The sequence below is a fragment of the Marmota marmota genome, unplaced genomic scaffold, assembly GCF_001458135.2.
Source record: "Marmota marmota marmota unplaced genomic scaffold, marMar, whole genome shotgun sequence".
In the NCBI taxonomy this organism is placed as follows: domain Eukaryota; kingdom Metazoa; phylum Chordata; class Mammalia; order Rodentia; family Sciuridae; genus Marmota; species Marmota marmota.
The window spans coordinates 8,845,866-8,862,830 of NW_026000119.1; the positions used below are offsets into that span (position 1 = coordinate 8,845,866).

At 34.8% G+C, this 16,965-nt stretch overlaps 1 protein-coding gene across 6 annotated transcripts in view; it reads left to right on the forward strand.

Annotated features, from left to right (window-relative positions):
• Positions 1 to 16,965, forward strand: part of Ccdc158 (coiled-coil domain containing 158) — a 69,757-nt gene that overhangs the window by 26,151 nt on the left and 26,641 nt on the right. For 4 of the 6 annotated variants that reach the window (XM_048784821.1, XM_048784818.1, XM_048784820.1 and 1 more), the window contains exons 11-16: positions 1,495 to 1,684; positions 3,808 to 3,960; positions 6,198 to 6,310; positions 9,152 to 9,310; positions 10,263 to 10,355; positions 11,037 to 11,162. In XM_048784821.1, the coding sequence (XP_048640778.1) occupies positions 1,495 to 1,684; positions 3,808 to 3,960; positions 6,198 to 6,310; positions 9,152 to 9,310; positions 10,263 to 10,355; positions 11,037 to 11,162 (834 nt within the window). The remainder of the gene's footprint in view (positions 1 to 1,494; positions 1,685 to 3,807; positions 3,961 to 6,197; positions 6,311 to 9,151; positions 9,311 to 10,262; positions 10,356 to 11,036; positions 11,163 to 16,965) is intronic. The other 2 variants (XM_048784819.1, XM_048784823.1) reach the window with 1 other exon arrangement.

Sequence of the window (16,965 nt, forward strand, 5' to 3'; positions counted from 1 at the left end):
CATTAATAGGGGCTTTTGGAGGACACCTCATATTCAAACAATAACATCCATTAAATTCCAAGTCTTTAATTCTGTGTGAATATTTCAATGAAATTGACTCAGGTAAATTAAAATAGTTTGAAAATCATAATCTAGAGCTTATTTATGCTTTATATATTTTTCATATACATACAAATATGTGAAATATACATAATATATATCATTAATAATATATGTGAAATATATATTTTTTCACTCTACTAACTCACCTATTATTTTCTCAAAAGAATAAAACTCCAAACATAATATTTATTTCAAAAGTTACCTTAAGTGGCACATTTGTTGCTCAATTTAAGTTTTCATATGTGTCCCATATCTGGGACAATGGGACTTAACATATTAAGGCCATTAGGCCTTACCTGGAAGGACAATAATGATGACCCGATAAAGTAAATTGTTTTTCAGATGGCATTTATTTACTTGGACTGATCTAGGCTAGTTCTGCCCACTAAATGCAAATCCTTACCTTGCCTCTAAGGCCAACTGGATCTTACCATGGTTCCCTATCTGACCTCATCTCCTACTTCACTCCTAGTTCACTCCCCTTCAGCCATACTGATGGCCTTGCTGGGGACTGGGGCTCTCCCCCAGCTTACCTATGTGACTTGCTGTCTTATCACTTTGAAGATTCTACTCAGGTGTCATGTCATCAGTGAGGTCTTTCCTGACCAAAGGTGTCAGGGTTCACAGGACCAACCCTAGGCTTGATAAATCTTTGAAAGGACTAATAGAACTCAGAGTTCTGCTAATGGCTAAGAGAATAAAGCAAAGTCTGCACCTTCTTGTCTTATTCTTCTTGTCACTTCTTTATCTGACATAGTAAATGTTTGTTTTCTATTAGTCTTTCCTCTCTAGAGGGGGATGTGAGGACAGAGTCATTGTTTGGTTGTTCCTGGTATCAAGGGCCAGGACTAGGTAAGGCAAGTTAGGTGCTTTAGTTGGAGGTCCACATCTGTGGCCTCACTCACTTTCCCTGAGTCCTGACCCCATTCCTAGGTCCTTAACACGTAAAAGGTCAACTTCCTCAAACTAGGTGCTCAATACGTAATTTTTTAAAGATTTTTTTAAGTTGTAGATGGACATAATATCTTTATTGTATTTATTGTTTATGTGGTGCTGATGATTGAACCCAGTGCATCACACATGCAAGACAAGCGCTTAACCACTGAGCTACAACCCCAGCCCCTCAATACATAACTTTTTAACAAACCAGAGTAGAAATAATGAAAAATTGTGGCAAGTGAAACTGGAGAATTGACATTTAGTTTTAAAAGAACAGTGAAATATTCCTTTTTTCCCCACTTACTATTGATGCTTTATAATAAAATACAAACTTAGCATCCTAAAAATAATTCTAAAAATACTAAATGCAGACAGAATATTAATGATATTTCTTGTTAATATGCACATAATTTTTATTTATTTCTCTATCCTTCATATTTGTCATATATTTAGATTTTAAAAGATAAAAAAGATGCCAAGATCCGGGAGCTTGAAGCCAGAGTAAGTGACCTAGAACTGGAAAAGGTGAAGCTGGTGAATGCAGGCTCTGAGCGGCTCCGTGCAGTGAAGGACATCAAACAAGAGAGAGATCAATTATTAAATGAGGTGAAGATGAGTAGGAATGAATTGAACAGTCTTTCAGGTATGTCACTTGAGTTTGAATTCTACTAAAATATAGGGATGCTGTCAAGTCCAATGTGGACCCTAGCACAATTGTGAAAGAAGGGTGGCCATGTCACTTCTCAAATACAGAGGGTTGTGCTGCCCCATTGAACTTACTCATGGCTAAAATCCCCATAATTCTCCATGAAGAGCTTCCACAACTCATGCTAACTAACCGTTAACATTATTCAACCCTAAGAGTCCAGGAAATTCTGCACTGAGTTTCCAAGAGATGGGCAAGGTATCTAGATTCCAGACTTCCAGAAGGAAGGCAGGTGTTCTTCATAAATCATATTATTTGCTCAATTTGTTTTTATGGAGGTGGAAATGTTGAATTCTTTGAGTGACATAGCTCAATTACAGCTTTAATAATGAATGTGAATTGTAAATAGATTTATGCAGATTTATTGACAGGAAAAATCCAAGGCCTTACATTAAGCAATGAAACACTCCAGCTTCTGTGTGATACAGTATCATGTACTACACACACACACACACACACACACACACAGAGTCACTAACTTCTGAGCATTTATTATGCCAGACACTGTGATAGGTTCTTGAAACACTATGTTAGGTCCTAGAAACTCCCCACAGTGGAAATGTGCTGGATGCAAAGGTAGCACAAAGAATAGAGAATTGGCCTCCTAAAGGAAGTCACATCTATGTTGAGTTTGAAAGAGGGAAAGGAATTTGGTAGATGAAAGCGATAGAGGGACATGCGAAACAGAGAGAACATAAAAGCATGAAGGCATGAATAACATAATGTGATCTCAGAAGTATCAGTTGGAGCAAAAGTAGAAAGGAATGCAGGCTAAGAAATGAGGCAGAATAAATAGGTAGAGCTAGACAGCATGGAACCAGCAAAAGATATTAAGTTGGAGATTATTGTCATCAGATTTTACAAGACCACATCAGCAGGTAAATTCAGGAATGACATGGCTAATGAGATAGACCAGTCAGTTAAGGGGGACTTTTCAGTGATCTTGGTAAATATGATGAGGACTCCAACAAAGGAAGTGACAGTGAGAATGGAAGAAGATTAAAGAATAAAAATATTTTTGGTGGTTGGATCAACAGGACTTAGTGATTGGTGGTTGAGTCTACTCTTGGGTTTTTAGTTTATAGTATTGAGATAATAGCAACAACTGCAGGAGGAACCTATGGAAGGAGCAGGCTTGAGGACAAAAATCCTGAGATGTAGTCAGTGGGAGGCAAGTAGTTTGGGGTGGCACTGGGACCTCTCCACTGAGATGTCTGGATAGATGGAGATTGATCTTGTTCCCTTTGTAAATAAATCTATATCATACATTAATGCATAAATATAATAAATAGATGGATGAATGTGTGTTTTCTAATATAGAAAAAGATGAACTTGTACCAGGTGACTTAGTAGATATGAAAGAAAAAGATAAGACAGAACTGTGCCTGGTGACACACACCTATAATCTCAGTTACTCAGGAGGCTAAAGCAGGAAGATTGCAAATTCAAGGCCAGCCTCAGAAATTTAGCAAGACCCTGTCTCAAAATAAGAATTAAGAAGGGCTGGGGGTTTAGCTTAGTGGTAGAGCAGAGCACCCTGGGTTCAATCCCTAGTACCCCTCCATGTATCCCCTCCACCACACACAAAAGATAGAACTGGCAATATAACTTAATTGTAGAGTGCTTGCCTAGCATGTGCAAGGCCCTGGATTCAATCCCCAACACTGCGAAAATGAAAAAAGACACATGGTAGTCAATTTAAAAAAATACATGGGAGCCTCAGATTATTTATAGTTTCATGGAGATTGATCTACCTACAGATGGTGGTGAAATCTGTTAATGGTGTATATAGAAGGTTTTTAAGATAAAATAGATCTGAGCTAATTATAATCACAATGAATACTAACTGGATAAAGGAAGAGGATCCTCACTCAACGGATTAAAAAGGGTCTGATAGATCCTTTGTATGTATATATCATTTCTCTAACAAATAAAGATATAATTAAATAAATTTACTTCCAATCTCTAAAATTCTATGATCATTAATTGCAAATGAAATATCCTTCATATCAGTCTGATAGAAAAAAGTAAACAGTATTATTGATTATTGTATTATATAGAGGACTATGAAGTCTTGAAAAGGAATTTTCGAAACAAAAGTGAAGAAATGGAAACTACTACAAATAAACTGAAAATGCAGTTAAAATCTGCACAGTCTGAACTAGAACAAACAAGAAATACACTAAAGTCAATGGAAGGATCTGATGGTCATGGTATGTTCTACCAGATATTTTTCTTTTTCTTCTGTTTTTAATTTTATTAGTTTAGCTTTATTAAAACATCAACCCATATATATTGCCTACCATCTTTTCACGGTGCCAGATAGTTTGAGAAATATACAGCTATAGGTATTAATGATGGATATTATGGAGGAGTAGTTCTGCTTAATTTTTTAAAGCGGAATTTTTTGAGGGAAATTGCTGTGTGCTTAATGACCTCTAATGTATTTGAAATCACTAAAGTATCTGAATCTTTATTTTCCTGTGGTATTTCAATAAATCCTAACTAATTTGAATGTCTATAAATGTTGGCCAGTTATCTTTAAGAATATAAATACAAGTTACTGATCATTTCCCCTGACCTCTTGTTTTTCACATGTGTATTATCTACAAAAACTCTAGATCTGTGACTACTTTGCAGTTCTTCATTTCTTCTCTGTGATAACAATGGGAAGGAGTCCTGGCAATTGAACTACTTGATGAGGGGTCCCTAGACCTGTTTACTTTTTTACCTTGCTGCCCATACTGGTCCTGATAAGTTATTATCTTAATGACATTAATGAGTATCTCATTGTCTTAATGAGACTAAGTGTTTTGTGTTCTTTCATGATGTTCATATCATTATTGGTATGAATTTATTAACCAGGTATAAGAACTAATATTTATCAAATTAAAGTATGCATTTTTCTTTTTGTCAATATTTTTTTTTAGAGAGAGAGAATTTTAATATTTATTTTTTAGTTTTTCAGCGGACACAACATCTTTGTTTTTATGTGGTGCTGAGGATCGAACCCAGGCCGCATGCATGCCAGGCGAGCACGCTATCGCTTGAGCCACATCCCCAGCCCTTGTCAATATTTTTTAAGGTCAGAAGATTCATATGTGCTTTGGCAGCATATATGCTAAAATTGGAATGATATAGAGATTACTATATTCATGTCCAAATATGTCACACAAAATCTTAAGTGCTCCATATTTTATGTAGTTCTTGGCAGTTTGGTTCTTTGCTAGTTAACACAGAAAAATGGTAAGATTTTCCAGAGGTTGTCAAAGAGGCCTCTTTGGGGTCTCTCACCCATAAGGCATCTCCAGTCATGTTACAGTTATTAAGTTACCTAGGTAATCTTTGTATTTGTTTTCAAATGCTTGTTTTAATTGATTAAAAACCATTCGAGAAAATTACGTTTGAAGGCCAACCATGATTCATTTAATCAGACCAGAATTCTTTGAAGTAGTGAACAAATAATGTTAAGACTTTTGATACATTAATAAATCAATTTACTGTGCCTTTATTAACCCTGTTTTTGACAGATTAGTGGTAAAAACATTATCTTGTTAATGAGAGGTCAAGGTTTTCATTCTTTCTGATTGCTTATTTTAAACAAATAGTACATTTTCTTTTTTCTTTTTAACCTTTAAGCTATAGCCAGACTTGATTCAGTGTCATTTCCAAACTTCTTTCCTCAGCTGACCTAAAAAAAGAAACATACATACACACACACACACACACACACACACATACACATACACACACACAAACATACAAACATAGGGACTTCTGACTTTGAATTTCTAATAAGGATAAACTTCCTATATTTTTAATGTCCTACCATGTCTTAAATATTCTGTGGCTTGTACCCATCTAGAACATTTTCATTCTACCACGAGTTTTCCTAAAATAATCACATATATGTTTCTGGTGAACACTTGACTACTACTAGTTCCAATTGCATGACCATAACTCTGAGACTGAAAATTAAATGGTTTATGATGTCACTGGAATCTTTAAAAAGATCATTAATAGTAGATGTCTTTTGTGGGTATTTTAAATGTTTCTATAAAAATCATTTTAGTAAAAAAACCAATAAACATTATTCTTTATATGACTCTTTTTATGTACCTGTTTCCTATATGTGTAAGTATGAGTTGGTTAGTATTATTGTTACCATTGGAAATGTGGCAAATTGAATTAATTCAAGTAGCAAAGAAACTGCAAAATATCTTCATATCTATTTTTCCCAGCTCAGCATCTCTGAGTAGTTGCTGAAAATTATTATATCCCAATACTGTGAATCCTGAAGACCTTTTTCCATAATCTTTTCCTTGAAACTGCCCAGGTACCTCAGAGAATCTTACTTCTCACAGACTAAATTAGCAAGTTACAGTACAAATTATAGTGACCTCTCAACAATAGAATCTTTAAGGCACAGTTGCCTTTTTTTTTTTTCAAGCTATGAAAGTGGCAATGGGAATGCAAAAGCAAATCACAGCCAAAAGAGGTCAGATAGATGCCCTTCAGAACAAGATCCAGTTTTTAGAAGAGGCCATGACAAATTCGAACAAGGTGAGTCCCTGTCCTTAGAATAGGGAAACCAACATGCTCACTCATTAATGTACCTCAAGACAGAATGAGATAGCAGACATACTACATGCAATGAGGAAAAGAGAAAAGCTTATTTTTTACTTACAGAATAAAGGAAAAACTCCTCCTAAAGGAGCATTGAAACAGGATCTTGGAATATAGCTAGTGATTTATTTATTACCACCACCAACAACACTGTTATTATTATTACTTGTAGTAATGGGGCCTCACATGTTAGGCAAGTGCTCTACTACTGAGCTTCATCCTTGGCCCTTTTATTATTTTGAGATGGAGTCTTGCTAAGTTGCCCAGGCTGGCATTGAACTTGAGATCCTGCTGCCTCAGCCTCTTAAATTGCTGGGATTACAAGTGAGCACCACCACACCTGACTGTAGCCAGTGTTTTAAATGGCAGAAACAAGAAAAAGAACATTCTGGGTAGAGACAGGGATTAGTTATAAACAAAGTACAATCCGTTCTGTTATAATGTGACATGGGTGTTCCTAAAAACCACTGTACTGTGCAAAATTGTGTAATAAAAACCACTGGATTAGGGAACAATGGAATTAAGAGCATACTAACAAATTTCATTTGTGAAACACTGAAAAACAGGAAAATAATAAAAACAAGTAGTACAGTTATACGCATGTTAAGTTTTTAAGAAATGCTACAGTTAAGTATGGCATTTTATCTTGAAAAGACCTGTAGTTTGCTTATGTGAGAGTACATGAAGAATTGTAGCTTGTACATTATTGTGAAGGGGTGGAAGAAGGTTTTCTATAACATCAGATATGGCTCATAGCACAAAGTAAACTGAGGAGCTGGCAGATAGGTATTTAAGGAGGGCATGAAGGCTTTTTGTGCATTCCTGTAGAGCTCTGTTTAGTTAGGTGCAGTTTTCTACTTTGACTTAGTGTTTCTTGTGACTGAAACTATGCTTAAACAAACATGAAATTTACATTGTGGGCTTAAATGTTCCCTTATATCAATCACTTTGGAGAAAATCTGAATTTTTAAAAGATTGCTTACAACAGAACTGACTATATGAAGGTAGGAAAGTAAATGGTATAAGTAGAAAATACAAGTGCAACTTAAGTAATTGCTGGTTTGTTACTCATGATGAGCGCTGGAACGCTTTAGAATGCAGTGAAACATTCACAAATATTCACATTCATCATATCATATTCATATTCATCATATGGATTTATTTCCTCTTTTTTCAGTTCTTTCTCATTTTTCCCCCCTCATTTTCCAGTCTCATTTCTTTTTATCCTGAACTTCTTCTTTCCTCTTTCCCCTTCTCATTATTTACCTCTGGGAATCCAAAGCACTGCTCGCCTTCCCTTTTGGTACTGAAGGCTTTAAGAGGGTACTGCCTGCTCTCACCAGGATACCTGCTCCTGCCTAAAGAAAGGTATTCATTAGAGCTCAATGACATCCCTCAAACAAATAGGAGAACACCTGTAAAATTAATCTTTCTTTCTGAAGCCTTTTCTGTCCATCCTAATCACCATAGGAAAAATCATTTGCATACAAAATGTGCATTGTAGTGACAACCACCTCCTACCTTACTTATATTAAACATTTTTCACATGAGAAAATATATTTTAAAATATAGACAATAAACTGATGTTTCGATTTTACCTTGAAAACTGTAAACATCTTTTTTCTGGGTTTGACTATCTGAGTGTGTGTTTTGGGAGGGCGAGGTGCTGAAGATTAAACCCAGGATTTCTCACATTCTAGGCCAATACTTTACCACTGAGCTACAAGCTTTTTATTTTTTATTTTGAGACAGGGCCTCACTATGTTGCCCAAGCTGTCCTCAAACTTGTGATCCTCCTGCCTCAGTCGCCTGGGCTCATAGGTGTGCACCACTGTACCTGGCCCCTCCATAGTGCTTTTTTTTTTTTTTTGCTGGGGGAGGGGTGTACCTAGGATTGAACTCAGGGGCATTCAACCACTGAGCCACATCCCCAGCCCTATTTTGTATTTTTATTTGAGACAGGGTCTCACTGAATTGTTTAGTGCCTCAGTTTTGCTGAGGGTGGCTTTGAACTCGAGATCCTCCTGCCTTAGCCTCCAGAGCCACTGGGATTACAGGTATGCGTCACCATGCCTGACTCCATAGTGTTTTTTTAAAGGAGTAAACTAGTTATAATTAAATTTTATTTAATACCAGTGACAGTATACCAGTAAGCTTATTTTTATCACTAGATTGACAAATTGAGGACAGGGACTTTGTGTCTCATTTGTTTTTATGTCAGAGTGTACAGTAGGCATTTGAGAAATGAATATTCAACCTTGAAATAAAATATAAACCAATAAAATTTTAAAACAAATGCATCCTCTTTAAATCTCTTCTTTTATGTTTAAAATAAATTTCAGTTTACCAGAACACACTATTTTTTGATCATTATTCCATATTTTGTAGATTTCATGAAAGATTTCTTAAGCCTAAAAAGAAATAATACGAATAATGACTAAAATAGAGAATATGTTATAGTACAGTTCTAATAGCTCCCAATTCCAACTCAGAAGCAATTAAATGATTTAAATAAACCTCATTCATTTCCATATATGAATAAACTACTGTGAATCTCACCATCATGTACATACACAAGATTGGGATCCTAATTAAGTAAGATATATTCTAAGCTTGTATAAATATATCAAAAAATTTTTTACTGTCATGTATAGCTAAAAAGAACAAATAAATATATACATCTAATTCAGTCCTTTAATAAAATTTTAAAATTTTCATCTCCTTTCAACATCTACACCAGCAGATTATTTCTGTTATTTGTCTCCTCTATAATTGCAGGAGAAACATTTTTTAAAAGAAGAAAAGTGTAAACTCAGTCAGGAATTGAGCACAGTTGCAACAGAAAAAAACAAAATGGCTGGAGAGCTAGAAGTTCTGCGATCTCAGGAACGTCGTTTGAAAGAAAAAGTTGCTAATATGGAAGTTGCTCTTGATAAGGTAGTTACTAACTAAATATGTGAAAGCAATTGCCATCCAACTAGTTACTAACTTGAGAGAATTGTTCAGAATGAAAGTTCTATGTCAATAGGAACTGAATCCATCAACTTGTATCATATCTCCAGTACCTAGCACAAAATTAAAAAGCAATATTTTATAGAAGATGCTCTTCTAAGGTTTAAAAACATAATCATAATATGTTTTTGCCAAATTACCTTTTCCAGGCTAACACAGCCCTTGGAGCAGTTAGATATAAGATGTAATATGATCCTGGCATCCATAGTGGCCTGAATAAGCAAAAATATCTCCATGAGCACATAACTTATCCCTAAAGAATGGTGTGACCATTGGGAAGAAAATAGCTTCTTTTTAATGTAAAGAAAGTAATGTTAATGTCTGGAACATTGTGGGGTCCAGAAAGTGTAGGTTAAAACCCAGGTTAAAGAACGAGAGGAACCAGTGATACTATGTTTAGCACTGAAATTTATCAGGGAGGATAAACCTGTTTTTTTGTCACCTAGAAACTCTGGAAGGCTAAGATTGTACCCAAACCAATCCTTGATCCTGAAGAAATTAGAGCCTTCATGGTCAGATAAAACAATCTGTGACCTCATCTATGCCATCTTTGTTTCTAAAATCATGTTATATTGATATAACAAATTTTAGTTGTGTTTATTTTTATTCTTTGCTAAGGCTGTTTGCTCATTCTATGCTTAGTTCATTCATTCTTTGAGTGTCCTTCACATACTAAATGCTGAACGTATGCTGAAGATACAAACGATAAAGATTTGGCCTCAGTTTACTGAATAAAACAGATGAATTAATATAATCATAATTTAGTACTAGGAGTGGTTCATTTCCTTGAAGAGATGGCAACCCTGCATTTAGAGGTTAATGAAACAAAAGTTTATAAAGAATGGCAGATAAGCCCTTTGTGGTTGCTTGATTATAGGCATCTTTGCAGTTTGCAGAATGTCAAGATATAATCCAGCATCAGGAACAAGAATCTGTGCGTCTAAAACTTCAACACACTTTGGATGTAAAGGTAAGGATTTCTTTAAATTATAAATAGCAGTTTAAGCAGAATTAAAACCTTTGTTTGATAATCTTTTAGATTTTCTTCATGTACTTTACATACACTTAAATATACTTTAGGCATTATTTGATACTAGCAATTATTAAAATCTGTGCAAACATCCTTATATATTATAGCCATAATTTTTATGTAGGATAACAAATGGAAACACCACATTTTATCCTAAGTTGACAGTAAGCAAGTAAAATACAAGTACCTGCCTGGGGAATACCTAAGGGAAGAGCCTTCCATACAGAGGCATGGAGCAAGTGCAGACTCAAAGAACTGGTGTTTGGCTTATTTGGGAAATAACAAAAGTGATGTAATCTACATGACCAAAATGTTTTTTAAGAACAGTATACTTTACACTGAAATATGTATCTGTTTTCAGAAGTATACTACAAGTTGCCAACATATTTTAAAGTCTTTTTCTTTTTCTTCTTTGTATGTACAGGGCGTGGTAGAGGATCCTGGGATAGAACCCAGGGCCTTGTACATGTAGACAAATGCTCTACCAGGGAGCTGCATCCTTAGCCTTTAAAGTCTTGATTCGGATTTCATCTGTGAAGATTAAAAAAATGCATTTTGGTTTCACAATTCTTTGGAGTTGTATGAAGATACAATTTTGCTCATATCTGTATTGTTTTCCAGGATCTTCAGGGCCCTGGATTTACCGCAAATCCTTCATTGAAACCACACCTTCTCCAGACAGCATCTGCTATCCGTTCTCATTCTAATGTACCATCTTCCCAGTCCACAGTCAGCTTCCTATCTCATGTAAGTAACCAATCTTTAATCCATGACTCAATAACATAATATGTAAGTAACTTTAAACTGGGAAATTTTCACTAAAAAATAATAAGTAGCATTTTCAGTTACTAGGTTTTAGATTTGTACATTTTCCTATAAATCCAATGGAGACCATGTGAATGAAAATACTTTCTTCAGTATTTGGTATTTTCCTGGGGAAAACAGAACTGAAATATTCAGTGTGAAATTAATAATAATGATTAAATTATTTAATAGCATTATATTGAATTCTTTAATTATTTCCATTACAAGCATTTTTAGATTACAAAGCAAACATTGATATGGCTAAAACAAGCATCACTTCGAATGCCAAGGGCAAGTTGATACATTTAATACTCTACCATGTTGAAAATTATTTACCATATATTGTTTCCTCATGAATTTATTTTAAGTAAACCATTTTATTAATCATAAAATTTTTAAGCCCTTTAGTTAAAATGTTAGTAACTTTGGAAATTTGTTAGTTTAAATTTAATTTCATGATTTTAAAGCTCAAGAAAAAAATATGTACAATGTAAAATTTAGGTTTTGTTTCCTTGGAAGATATAAATTCCTTATAATCACTATTCAGCTGTAACTCTAGGTAAATGAGACTTATTTAATCAATTTTACTAATTAAAAATCCTGTCTAATGTATGGTAGCAAGATCACCAGTACCATTATTAGTTGTCCTTAGTACTAGTCATTTCATCAGTACCGTTTAAATCAAAATTGTTTATTAATTAAATGACTAAAAGTTGAAATGGACTCTCATCCATTTAAGATGTATGCTCTGATAAATAAACTACCACAAATAATCTTTTACTAAGTAATAGAATAATTATAATAATATTAGAGGTTGAACATTGTCTCTCTGTCTCACTGGAGTTCAGAAGATGGCAGGTGAAGGGCAGGAAACTGTAGCTTTTTAAGTGTTCTAAAATTGTTTTAACTTTAAAAAATATGATCATGTTACATTTACAAAAATTAAATTAACCCCCCAAAAGTAATGAAACAAATTATAACAATGAAACAAATTATAACAACAAAGATCATCCTACTAGAGATTGTTGGGGCCATGAATGTATCTTTAACTTCTTTCTGTGACCTTGGGCAAGTCTATTAGATATATCTGTTAGATATATTCATCTCTAATAAAAAGTTTCTGGACAAGATGATCTCTAGGGTCATCTAGCATATGTGAGGCCCTGGGTTCAGTCTCTAGCACACAACAGAGGAGAGGGGAAGGGAGGGGAGAATTAGCAAATTTTACCTAGCTGCTTAATACATCACTATATTTTACTAGGAAGAATCTTGTGTTATTCAGCTTTCCATCACTGTGACAAAAATACCTGAGAAAAACAACTTAAAGGAGGAAAGATTTATTTTTGCTCACAGTTTCAGAGGTCTCAGTCCATAGTCAGCTGGTTCCATTGCTTTGGGCCTGAGACAAGGCAGAATATAATGGTAGAAGAGCATGGAGAAGGGAAGCTGCTCACTTCATGTCAAGGACAAGATACAGTACCCAAGAGTATGTGTTCCCAAGCACCTACTCCCTTCAACTAGCTCTCACCACCTCCCATTATTCCAGTCATATATGAATCTATCAATGGATTAATCCATTGATGAAGTCAGAGCCCTCATGATCCAATCACTTTCCAAAAGCTCCACATCTGAACACTGCTACCTCAGGGACCAAGCCCTCAACATGTGAGCCTTTGGGAAATAGTCCAGATCCAGACTATAACAGGTTTCATTCATCACTAAAAAAAGTACCAGTCATGTGTCTGTTAAATGATTTGGCATTTTTGTTTTGTTTTGTTTTGGTAGTGGGGATTAAACCTAGGAGTGTATCACCAGCTACATCCTTTTTTATTTTGGAATGGCCTTACTAAGTTGAAAAGGCTGGTAGCCTCGAACTTGCTGTCTCCTCCTGCCTCAGCCTCCCAAGTAGCTGGTATGTCAGGTATATATCACTGTGCCCAGATCACATTTTTAAATAACAATTCTAATAGTAAAAATTAGCTATACTTCTTGGGAGACTGAGACAGGAGGATCACAAGTCTGAGATTAGTCTATGGCAATGCAGTAAGATCCTGTTAAAAATAATAATAATAATAGAGAAACTGTCAAGAATGCTTTCTGCAATTACAGTGCTGAGGTGTAGCTCAGTGGTAGAGTACATGCTTAGCATGCACAGGCCCTAGGTTCAATCCCCAGCATCAAAAAGAACAACATACATTCTTTGTTTTGTTCACTGATGTGTCCCAAGTACCTAGAACTCACTCTCTTCAACTAGGAAATAGTAGGTATTCCATTTATTTAACGGGTGAATGAATTTACTATGGAGAATTTCTTCAAATTTCCATTGTTTCTTCTGATTAAGTCAGTTTTAAACTATACTTTTGCTCTTTGGAGGTAATTTTGTCCTGAGTGCTCTTAAGATTCTGTTTTGGTTTATAACAGTTGTCTTACAGCCTGCTTAGGTATAGTCTTTGTATCTGTCCTTAGGATTCACTGATCTTTCTGGATGTGTATATTGATATGTGCATTGATTTTAGAAATTTTTATGCCTTACTTTATTACTTTTTCTGCTCTATTCCCTCTTTTTCTTCTGAGACCCCAGTTACACCTATTTTTATGTGTCCTTATACTTTTTCCCTTTTGTCTATCCTTTCCTCTCCCTACTTCAGTCTGATTTTTTGTAATTTATTTTCCAGATCATTCATTATCTCTACACCTGAGTCCAACATACTACTAAAACCATCGAATAAGTTCTTAATTTTACAAATTATCATTTCTCAATATGAGATATCCATATTGAAAAACCATAACATGAGATATCCATTTAATTCATTTATTACACTTCTGTACAGAAAGTTTTTTCTTATACTATTAAATAATCATGATGATCTGAACGTTTCTGTCTTCCTGAAATTCAGTTTGAAACTTAACCCACAAGGTATGGTATTAAGAAGTAGGACCTTTGGGAAGTGATTACATCATGAGGGCTTCACCCTCACAAAGGGGACCAGTGTTCTTTAAGAAGAGGTTCTGGGCTGGAGGATGGAGCTCAGTGATAGAGCGCTTGCCTAGCATGTGTGAGGCCCTGGGTTTGATCCCCAGCACTGCAAAAATAAATAAATAAGAGAGAGAGAAAGATTCAAGGGAACTTTTTCACCCTTTCCCCCATGTGAGAACATATGGAAGGCCCCATTTATGAAGAACAGGCCCTCAATCTGCTTATCTTGGAGTTCCTAGCCTCTAGAACTGTAAGCAATAAATTTTTGTTTCTTATATGCTACCCAGTCTATGGTATTTTGCGAAAGCAACCCAAATGGACTAAGATAGTAAGTATTTAAAATTTTGAAATAATTCCATTATCTAAATATCCTCTAGGCCTATGAACCTTGTTTCTCTTGATTTCTAGTATTATTGTCTGGTTTCTTTGTTTCTCTTTTTAATAATTGAGTTATATGCACAGGAAAAAATTAGAGAGATAATTTTGGTTTCTACATAATATTTTTCCTTTAGAGAATTTACATTTGCTTTTGGCTAGTAACTAAGTGAAGAACACTCACAATCCTATATCCCCTAACTCATTAAAGGATTGAAGTGATTCAAATTAAGGTTCTTATTGCAAAGTCTGAATTTTAATCAAATACCATCCACCTCTGATATTATTCCAAGTTTCCTCCCTCTAGCTTCTTGATTCTGCCGAAAGCTCATGGTATTTTCTTTGTCTCTCAGCAGCTTCTTTTAGAACTGGCAAATGTTTCTAGGAAAAGCGACCCCAAAATTTCACTTGTCTGAATTTTGGCCATAATTCTTTGCTGCTATGGTAAGCTCTCTAGGCTGACTTTTTTTTTTTTTTTTTTTTTTGTAGTCCTGGTATTGAATCCAAGGCTTGTACAGGCTGGACAAACATTCTTTCACTATGCTACACCTATAGCTCTAGGCAGACTTAAAAAAAATATTTTTCTTGTTAATCTGAACAGAAGGGTTGATTACTGGAAACAGAAAGGTTCAATTATTGGAAAAACAATTCCTGTATTGTTATTCCTTGTTCATTCAATTTTAGGTAATACCTATAAACTGCTGTAGAGCATAAAAATCTGGCTCTCCTTTAGCCTCACACACTTATATGCACGTGCACACATTTCTTTTCCTTATTTAACATTTAATTTCATAAATTTTGGTTAAATCATGTTGAGTGTTTACATATTTATGACTTTGTTAACAGTATTCCCTCACTGAATTGTGATCATATTTCTTTTTTTTTTCTTTTGCCTTTAGATTTATTTTGTTTTGGCTTACAGTTCCAAATACCTTGAACTAATTATCTCTCAAATTCTCTGAAAGAGAACTGTAGTGGTCCTTTTAGTCTGAGCCAGAGAGTCAGTTATGTCAGCAGTTCCTTTGTTGAGTGTGTATTTTAGAGCCCTCTGTCTTCCTGCTCTCATTTGGATTGTGCCTCTCTAGGCCTGCTGCATAATTGCCTTCTTGGATTTTCCTTCCACCAAAACCTGGAGAATTCCCTAATCTTTTTTTTTTTTTTTTTTTTTTTTTTTTTTCTGTTTTCAGGTTTACTTCCTTTCTTGGTTTATTTCTTTATTTTGGTGAAGCATATATGCCCTAACTTCCTGGTGTGAAGGATGCATTTCATTATTTTGTTTCCAAATTGTGCCTTTATTCTTCACTTACATTTGATTTATGCTAAGAATTTTGTTGCTCTTTTGACATTTTTATTCCAGAGCCTTTGTATATGACCTGTATTTTCTGTCTTAAAGATTTAGGATCTTTTCTTTACCTTCATTTCTGCTGGAGGAAGTCTTTTTCTCCATGTTATACTGGATACTTATCAAGCTCTGTGTTGCTTAGTTCTCAGACATTTTCATATTTATTTTTGGCTTCAAGAGAAGAATAATATACTCCATTTTCTTGGCTTTCTCTTTCTAGAAATCCTATTAATTATCTATTAAACCTCCTAGAGTGATTCTCTAATTTTCTTTAATTTTGATGCCTACTTTATCTCATTTTTTGTTCTCACTTTTTAAGAAATTTTCTCAACTCTTTCTTCCAAACATCTATTGACTTTTTTCTTTGTGTGTATATATGTCTGTGTACACACACACACACACACACACACACAGTGTACTTTTTTCTAGGAACTCTTTTTGTTGTTTAAGTCTTCATAGCTTTTTCTGTTCTTTCATGGATACAATACTTTATTGTTTCTATTTAAGTATAATAACTTCAGGGTTTTTAAAAATAATTTCTTCTAAATTATTGTTTCTTCCCATTCATTTTTTTCTGCTTAGATGTCTGTGTTTCAAGTTAGACACTTTCCTTCCATGCTCAGTGGCTGTTGGATGTCCCTTCATATTTAAGATGGTTGGGCTCTAGAAAATCAATTCACAGCTCTGTAAGGTTGGTAGGGTTTGTCAACTGGTAGATGGTTAGGTATTGCTTTTTTATTGAGGAACCCAAAAATTATCTGTAGATCTTTATCCTTGGGGTGGTTTACTCAAGGTGATCCCAACAACACCTCCTGTAGACTTTGAGCCAATTGTTCCATTTTGTAGCCCCTTCCTTACCCTGGTCCTAGGAACCTGAGGCTTGAATTCCTGAGCTATTTGGAAATATTGTGGTGCAGAGAAACTTGCTCCTTGTTGGCTATTTTGAGCAGGCATTTCAGGTGTTAGCTTTCTTTTTTATTATTATTTTATTGGTTCTTTTTAGTTGTACATGACAGTAATGACAGTAGAATCCTTTTTTTTTTTTTTTTTTT